At 32.6% G+C, this 9,895-nt stretch overlaps 1 protein-coding gene across 2 annotated transcripts; it reads right to left on the bottom strand.

Annotated features, from left to right (window-relative positions):
- Positions 1–2,224: 2,224 nt before the first annotated feature.
- LOC107192346 (ornithine decarboxylase 1-like) lies at positions 2,225–7,552 on the bottom strand. Of its 2 annotated transcripts, none has more exons than XM_015581572.1 (9): positions 7,186–7,552; positions 4,483–4,656; positions 4,111–4,348; positions 3,960–4,036; positions 3,690–3,863; positions 3,242–3,581; positions 2,949–3,163; positions 2,572–2,780; positions 2,225–2,489 (listed from the first exon to the last, which is right to left on the bottom strand). In XM_015581572.1, the coding sequence occupies exons 3-9, from the start codon at positions 4,295–4,297 to the stop codon at positions 2,276–2,278; spliced, it is 1,416 nt and encodes a 471-aa protein (XP_015437058.1). In that variant the 5' UTR covers positions 4,298–4,348; positions 4,483–4,656; positions 7,186–7,552; the 3' UTR covers positions 2,225–2,275. The 2 variants fall into 2 exon arrangements, with proteins under 2 accessions (XP_015437058.1, XP_015437059.1); XM_015581573.1 differs by lacking the exon at positions 7,186–7,552 and adding an exon at positions 5,579–5,650.
- Positions 7,553–9,895: the final 2,343 nt, after the last annotated feature.

Here is a 9,895-nt window from a genome sequence, read left to right on the forward strand (position 1 = left end):
CTTTATGGGCAAATTTTTAAAAAGCGGCAAACGTCATATATGTAGACTACCGTTTTGAATTTAAAAACAATGAAATCGATAGGCGTAGGATCTATTGATTAATTTACAGAGGACAAGCTAGAGAAATAACTACGTTATGCATTTAAATCGACTAAACTGTATATCTATGAAATTTCATTTTTACGAAGAAAAAAAATTAAAAAAAAAAGACGCGCTGTAATTTAAAATCTCACAATTATGTAACACAAACCTTGATTGTAAAAACTGACATAAATTGCACACGTTCAATGTTCTTACGTGACACATGTGAAAACTTCTGTATTTATTTTTGATAGCGAGACTGTTCAGTACAGAATGGTTAATTGTAGTATATCTTCCGCGTGACACGTTACACGACAATTTATTTACGCGTTACTTCAAATTTCAATGTGTTTAATGATAGCATTCATGTCTAGAAATTCTTAAACTAACAAAACCCCTGTTAATCTCGAACTCCACTATTGCGCAACAAGTTGTATTCTTTATTTTTAAGTCAACTATACGTTATTTTTACATTGCAGATTTATGAAACCCATTTATCGTGTAGTACGTAATAATGCATTAGATTCCTGTAAACTGTAAACAAACAGAGAGGGAGAATAAAATCTGAAAAAAATGTACTGTTCTTGTATATTTCATTATATATATTCATTCGTTAATAATAATTAATTAACAATAATAATAGTTGACATATAATACAATAAAAGTTAATTAATTAAGCAACTAATTATCTTTCTTTTCTGTGACAGCTGCCTCAATGCCCTAAAGTTCCTAGCAATCCTACAGAGTTCATGTTCCTTTTTGTCGACATTCGAAATGAAGAAAGTTCCAGATAAATAGAAATATTTTGTGCACACTTTCGATCATAAGCTGGACATGTACGTCACCTTCATTGTTAGTAGTTATATTCTTCTTTTTCCTCTTTAATTCTTTTCCTTTTTTTCATCTTTTCAACCTTTGTTAAATGACAATACTCTTTCAAATATTTGATACATGTATAAATGATTTAACACTTAAGCCCTTTCACAAATCTACTACCTTTTTTGTATGTTTCATGTAAATCGTGTAAGTAGTATTTACATTTAAATACGTTAGAAGAAAATCACATGAAACCGTTACAAGCCTGAACGTCAATTTGTTCATAAAAACACTCGCAAACATTGCAATGATTAATTTTTGTCGCTAACCTTCCACTAATTCATACATATATGATGTAGATTAAAAAATTGCATCAGCATCTATGTTAAACGTGCAAATCGTAAATATTTACGAAAAACTTTGATAAACATTTTTGTAATGTTACAAAAGCTTATGGTTTAAAAAAAATCCACGCTGTCAACGTTCGAAACCCGAGATGGGTGAGGAGAGTTTAAAGCCACAAGTCAAGGTTATGGATGTTCCGTTAGGATTTTTAACAAATCTAGTGAAACGGAAACGCGCAGCAGAAGTTCCGAACTGAAGAAAAGATTGGATGAAGATGAAAAATTCAATATGCGTAACACTGTTCCGAGCGCGATAAGAGAATTTGAATACAGTTCGGAAGACTCGGATGAGGACGCAGAAGAAAGTTTTTGTAAACGTAGGCGAAAAGAAATTGATCAAATTCGAACGAATTGATGACCTTTGATGCTTCGAAAATCGTAGAAGAAGAAAGAACTTTATCGGTGTTTATGAAAGCCTTATGAAATATATATGTAACTATGTTTCTAAAAAGATATAATGAAGATTCTTATAGAAATATTCCAATAATTCATGCAGCAGGATAACATCTATAATATTTTTACAACTATTTTTTCAACACTAATCGGAAAACCTGATTTACTTGTGCATTATTATAATTTATGTACTTTATCCCTCAGCTACGTAAAAATAACACAGGCATGCGTATCAATATCGTTTCGAAATAGAAATAATTTGCACGTTGTTAATATTTAATTGAAAATGATAAATACAAAAATTTTCTTTTCCTAACATTGGCATAAAATGTTAGTAATGCACGTATTTATCAAAGCTTTAAATAAAAGCCGAAGATCCACAATATACTCGATGTTTTTTGCTTTTAAACTAACAAAGGATACATATTTTAAAAAAGACAATCACTAAAGTACCACCTCAAAAAAGTATCTAAATTGTAGTTATGTCATGATCATATGTTAAAAATTTAAAACAAAAAATTAATCCTTTGCACAAATGCCGAGTACATTTTAATGAATTTGTCGTATTCGTAAAATGTCAGTTAATTCAGAGGATCAACCTCAACATAGTCGTAGATGAATGACGATGTATTAGTAGTATCAGCCAAGATTTCATTTGACGTCAATTCTATGTTAGGATTACGCCATGCATTGATATCAGTTCCACTAATATCCAGACCGAGTCGTAAATTAGCCGGTGTATTCCCAATAACAAAATGGTCTTCAGTCAAAGGCAAAGCATCTTTCAACAGAAGCCTGTAAAAAAAATTAACATGTGGAGGTCACAAATATTGCAAAGTGCGTTCACAAAGGATCCAAGAAACGTATATTTTCTTACCAAATGTTTTCTTCAGCAACAATATGAACCTTTGGTACGGGAAATCCGTTAAATGGAGAAGCAACAGGTAATGTGTACGCTCCCATATTTTCAAAGATTATCCAATCGCCAAGATCCATTTCATGTAATAAAACATTTTCCGCGACTTGATCCAGACCATCACAGGTTGGTCCCCAAATACTTGATGGAACCATCTTTCCATAACCTTTCTGTAAATGCCAAAATATTTATTATTAAACACGAACCTTCTTTCCGCAATTCTGCTGTTAAACTAAAATAATTTTAATATAAAATGGTGAATAGTGGTCAACTGATATTTACCATTCTTTGGATTACTATCTATGCTTAAACAATACAATAAGCTATTATATAGATACCTTTAAAGGTAGTGGTGTAACATGTTGATGATCATAAAGTAGACAATTGAAGGAACCATAAACGCCATCATTAATATAATACATATTGTGTGTGATTACGCTTGGTGAATTTTCATTGCCACGCACTGAACGTTTGCTGTGAATACTTGTAGCGAGTGTAAATGCAGATGCAACATAAAAGCGACCAGGTTCAGCAATAACGTGAACAGCATTGGCTGAAAATTATCTTGTGAATAATATTGAAAAGAAAACTAAAATTGAACAAACGATTTTAAACAAGTATAAATACTTACTGTTGAAATATTCGTCAAGTGCTTTATTAACAACATCAGCAATTTTATCAATATTGGTGCCTTTATTTCCTGGGTAACCACCACCGAGATCTAACAAATATGGTTTATAACCAAGATCTGTAGCCAAGTCAAACAATGTTTTGGCGTGTCGTATAGCTCGATGAAACACTGGTGGATCTTGACAACCAGAGCCAACATGAAAACTTACACCAACAACGTTAAGTCCTAACATGCGCGAGAGATGTAAAAGATTAGGGGCTTCATATATCGGATCACAACCAAACTTCATGCCCAACTGACACTGAGCGACTTCTGCATCACAACGAATTCTAATGACAATCTGCAATTAAATAATGAGAAATCAGATAAGCTTGCCATATACAATATTATATATGTACAATCATGTTTAATATCAACTACTGACAAAAAGGACGTGTTCGTTTATTACCTTAGCATCAGGATGAAGCTTCTTAATTTTATGTAATTCGCTTTCATTGTCTACTGTCATGGTGTCTACTCCAACAGTAGCAGCATGACGAATATGGGATGCTGGCTTGGCTGGATTGGCAAATATAATTCTTGATGAATCTACTCCAACACTTAATACTTTATTAATCTCCGTCTATAAATGATAATAATAATAATAAATTCCACTTAAGTCTTTTGCTTCGCATATTCATTGCTTGGTATCAATAACATAGCATTAAATTATACTCACTTTTGATGCACAATCGAAACCAATACCGAGAGAAGCCAGTACCTCAATTACAACTAAATTATCGTTGCACTTCACAGCTGAAATTTAAAAAAGAATTATAATAGAATATTACAACATGTACCTTAACTGTACTACTTTATAATTATCGTACCATAATATGGGCTAACACGTGGCATTTTTTCTTTCCAAATTTGGTGTTTATGAACAATGTCTCCAATATCAAGTACATAAAAAGCTTCTTCTTGTAGTCCACTCAATGCAATATCTTTGATAACACTCATAACATTTGACGCACTGTCCAAGACATGGATACGTTCGTCCTGATTGTGAACCTTCATGATGATTGTTTTGAGTTTTTAGAAGATACTCTGTAGGCTCTAGGCAGCAAACTAAAATTTATAGAATTGTTAACTTAGACATTACTGAAATATCGTCAATATAAACAATCATTGTAATTCCATAGAGACACAACTAAAAGAAAGTTATTTAGTTTAATTTTATAATTTAACTGTCATCTACGTACGAGGCAGCTGTCAACAAGAATTATGTGAGTCGTGGGAAGGCGGGTTAAGACAAGATCACTCTGGGGGTGCTAGCAAAGCCACGGGGGCTCTGCGTTCAGGGCCAACTTCCAGTTGCCACAGGTATTCACACACCCACCAATAGACTGGCCTACCAGCCTATCGCAGATAGAACCCTGTAGAAAAAAATTATCTTTAATACTACAATTTAATTTTATAATCAGCAAATGACATGAAATATCTAAATATGATATTATATTATTCATATTAGGACATATTTAAACTTATATATTAAGGTTAATTATACTTTGATTATTTCAACTTATATCATTACAGTATCCATAATTAAATAAATAAAATTCATCTTTGGATGTTGTTATTTGAGTACAAATGTGTTGATGCAATGTTGGCTAATAGATCTGGACTAATACCTTCTTCATAGAAGACTAACCTATTAGATATGAATTGAATATTTACTTTTAAAAATAGAGCTTTGAGAAGGAAAATATTTAATAAATATAATTGTATCTATTCTACCAACTACATAAAGAAATTGTATTTGTATCTTTAGTACTTTTCACATATTAAATTTTTTATTTTGCATATACATTGATAAAAAATATCGTTTTTCTAATTAGATTGACTACTGACAAAATAAGTTACTGTAAAGTATGATTAGCCAATAAATATAGTTTATATGAAATAATACTCTTTTACATAACATATGTCATAGTTTTAAATAGAATTAATGTTAGAACATACTATGTTATCTATATTAGGACATGTATTAACTTTTCATTAGCATTTTATATATGTACTGAAACATTATTCAAATATACATAATACACTTTCTATAAATCAGTACCTATAATGAAATATACAAAAACTTTGCATTATTATACCATTAGGATATATATATATATATATATATATATATATATTCCTATCACATTTTATCAAATCTGATAAACTATATTCTTTTTGATCTTAAGAGAACACCAAGGTAGAATTTATATATAAAAATTGTTCACATAAAATTTATGGTAAATAATAGACAAGTTTGAAAAGTTACTTCCCACAGGAATCTTTAAAACTTACCTGATTTGGAAAAGTAATTCTCGTAGCTTTTATGAAACTGGTAGATGAATAAAGTAATTCAAGCAAAATTTGAGAATGTTGAATACTTTGTAAAGCAACTATCTTTGCAATAATTTTATCAAAACAATCACACAGTAGAAGAAGAATAAAGTATGAAGTTATTACACTGTTTTATGGTATAAATTGTTATTCAATAAAGAGCTGTGGTCTACCAAGAATACGGCACAATACTGAACCTGAACTAACTATTTGGGCCACTATTTATACGAGAAAGATAAGTACTATCAGGCAGCCTTTGCGTGGCACCAAGTCTACTTCATGGAACAAAGCTTATCTGACGGCCAAGAAATACAGGGTTCACAGAGAGCCAATTGGACATGGAGGGGTAATGCACCAGCCACTCAGAGATCAAGTCTTCATTGGGGGCATGGAAATGCTGTGTTTAATCTATATTACGCTGTAAAAAATTCCTGATTACCATCATTCATCAAAATCATTAAGCTGATGCCAGATAACATATGTGTAACACGTTCTAAAACACAGGTGTGCATTATGGCATTGGTGTGTAAAGTCTGTAAATTAAGCATTCCCTACTTCGATCATAATTTTCATTTAAGCAAAAAACATATGGAGATAATGTTTCAGGATAAAGTGTATCAAATATACCTACATAATTACAGGTTTATACATATGTATATATGTATACTTTTACCCAGTTGTTCTATACTGGTAATATGATAATTTAATTATTGAAGAAGAAAGATCGTTTCTAAATGACATAATATTAAGTCAATAACTAAACGTTCTTAACATTGTATCATTAATAAATAATTTTGCCAATAAATACAAGTATATAATATGTATTACATTTCATTTCTACACTCAAGATAAATGAATGTATTATTAAACATATGTGAACAAAATCGATATACCACCAATGTTATACAGAAATTATGTTATTTTCATTATTATTGTCAAAAGTATAGACAAACAGTAGACTTTGAACATGCTGACAACCATATTATCATTACCATGCAAATAAACCTTTGACCTTTACATGAAAATTTGAAGAAAATCCGCATGATTCATTATGATTTTACTGGTTTGTACAGGAAATATCAGACCCAGTTAGGTACCAGCAACTTCAAGATAACGTAGCATTAAGATACAAACTTCTCCGCAAACATAATGTTACGAAGATGGTATAATGTTTGAAAATAAACTGTACTATACATGACGGTTGCGTGTGTTATACCAATTAATTAATTTCTACTCGAACCAATTAGCGTCACATGTTATAGATAAAGTATATTAAAGAAATCAAAGACCACGTCAGTTAATGCAATATGATCACGAGAAGAAACCGTCGGAATGATTGTGCGTAATGTGGGAACGTTTTGCAGGAAAATGGTGTAAATTATGATTTATCAGTCTAAAGTTACTTAACATCTTGCTGAACATTGGTTTGTGTCCAGAAGATTACGTTCGTATAATAGTAAGTACTTGTGATTCAGTGATGAAAATTTTCACGTGACAGACGTACACCACCGCCATGAGTGTACCGTAAGTTTCAACAAATGATGATTAAAAATAATTAACACACGTACCTTATCAAATGATCGCCACCCTGCGGGTCGGCTCTCGGTTATTGACGGAATGATGGAAGTTTTCGGTGACTGGATCTCAAAAATCAGTCAAATCGGTCGATGAAGGAGGAATTTTCGTTCGTATGGCGACCAATGCCTGTCGAAGTCTCTCGCAACCAATTCTCCGTTAAAGATATCGCGAAAAAACATTCGTTCGTTCGTTCGCAACTACTTAGGAGTTACGAGTGAATTTTTACGCACCGTTCGAATAACTCGATAATCGTTTCTTTAGTCGGAAAATTCGTAATGCCTATTTAGTGAAACCCGCAGATCTTCCTCCGACGGACACACCACCGAGCAAGAGCTCTCGTAAAGATCGCCATGCATCCAGCACTAAGAACGTTCGATTTTCTAACTCGAACTTCGAGATTTCAATCTCGATAATCGTATGGAATCGATTACGCGAATTTAAACCCTGAACCTAAGCAAAGCTACGAAATACCGATGAATTATATCGACATTTCAGTTATAAAATAGAAGCATGATTAATCCTTATGATATAGAAAAAAATTTTAGTACGTCACTATCAATTTCCTGGTATTCGTTATATTTTTACTTCGTTAAGGGGGGAGACTACTTTGGGGTTGTTGCGGTCCCCGCTCATGTCACGTAGCGGTGTATGTCATAAGCTTCACAGGCGCGAAGTTTGAATCGAATAACACATGTAATAGGAAAGGAGGGTAAAGGTGAAGTTGACACTGATTTGAAGAAGTGGGAAATCTGTTAGAGATCCTTTTAATAAATGCATTTCAAGATTATAAAATAATCAATATTCACTTAGAAACGAATGTTTAAACATTTGCCAGTTGCCTTCGCCTCCTATCCTAACGCTCAGAATCATTGCAAATACGTAAATCGCTCGTTATCAATAACCGGGAAGAAACGCATCAACGAATCAGGTTAAATCTTAGAAATTAATAATTATAAGATTGGTCAGTAGTAACTAAGGACATTTTGTAATTAAACAAAATGATATACGAAGGGAAATGAAAAGACATTCCATTCCACCGACAACGTTGTAATAGAAAGGACGTATAAAAATTACTTTATCAATTAAATTTGTTTTCCTTTAAAATTAGTTAAAAATCGTTTATTTAAATAGTTTAAATATAGTTTTCAAAGTTTTAATTTAAATCTTTATTGTTCTTTATTATTATCGTTATAATTTCCTTTTTATTCAAAATTATCTATAAAACTAACGTGTTTCAAACTTTAATTACTTTGAGACTCAGGATTCCCTGAGGGCCCACGCAACAAAATTGGTGACAGCGGTGGGATCCCTTTCAAAATCGTGGGAGAAATTGTTGAAGAATTGACCATCTTGGAAGCTGTTTTGCTGGCTCGTGAACACGAAATCTAAGGAGTCATCGACGAATTTGTGCAGCCTCTCTTTCCTCGGGTTTTGGCACGGTTTTCCTTGGAACACGGGTGAATACCAGAGGAGGGTGTCTTCAGGTGGCCGTGCAGCTACTTCCCTGAATTCACATGCACTCAACCAGATTTTCCTTCATCGAGGTCTTAAAAGGTGATCCAGACTACAACTTCTACATCAAGTCTTCATCTACTCGGTAGATACGTAAAAATATTCGTTATTGTTTACTCGTTCAATTTTGCAGTTTTATTTTCGATTGAAACAGTTTAGTTGAAATACTGTATTGCAAAATGTTACGTAATATTAAGAATTTGTCAAAACGTAAGCGTAGATTGCGATCTTGTTCGACTAAGTTACAAGCTTTCGAGGTTGAAGATATAGTTGTTGAACAAACACAAATAGAATCTCATGTTAACACATCGCCGCAAAAATCAAGTTTCTTACCTACACCAATAAGTACGCCGGATGATTTACTTGAAATATGTAATACATTGCCTTGTCCAGTCACGACCGCTGTTGTTAATTCTGAACCTCGAGGAAACGAATCACAATTTCAGGAAATGAGTTCAACACCAATACAAATAGAGTCTTCTGTCGAAACTTTACCGGAATTGAGTAATCAATCTCGTTCAACAGAAGCCATACCTACAAACTCGTTTAATTCATCAATAAATAGTTTTCCTAAATCCTATCTCTCCTTGAACTTAGTAAAAGATTCCATTCCCAAATTTGACGGAAAATCCGGGTCCTTAATTTATTTCATCAAACAATGCAAATTGATAAATTCAAAAGTAAAGCCAGAGGATCGTGAGAACTTGTTGTTCCTAATTCGAGGTAGAATTGAAGGGCATGCCAAATTGGTGTTGTCTAATCGTGCAGAGCCTGAAACATTAGATGAATTGATTGAACTTCTTAAAAAGATTTACATTCAATCGTTTAATATACATAGTATGAATGCCGAACTTATGCACTTACATCAGGATACTAATGAACCAGTAGAGATATTTGGAGCTAGGATAAACGAAATATTAAGTAGCGGACTGGAGACTGCAAAAGACGTGTATAATTCTGAACAATTAATAGGCGTGTATGACTTGCTAAAAAATACTGCTATGATTAGTTTCATCAAAGGCCTTCGTAATAGCACCATACAGTTTCATTTGAACAGAGAAAAGGATAATAAAAATTTATCGGACCTCGAATCCGCTATTAATATCGCCAGTAATTTAAATGCAGAATTGGCTGATTCTTCAAAACCATTTATTCAAGGTGCTACAATTTCTAAAACTAACATTACAA

The sequence above is a fragment of the Dufourea novaeangliae genome, unplaced genomic scaffold (genome assembly GCF_001272555.1).
Source record: "Dufourea novaeangliae isolate 0120121106 unplaced genomic scaffold, ASM127255v1 scaffold342, whole genome shotgun sequence".
NCBI lineage: Eukaryota > Metazoa > Arthropoda > Insecta > Hymenoptera > Halictidae > Dufourea > Dufourea novaeangliae.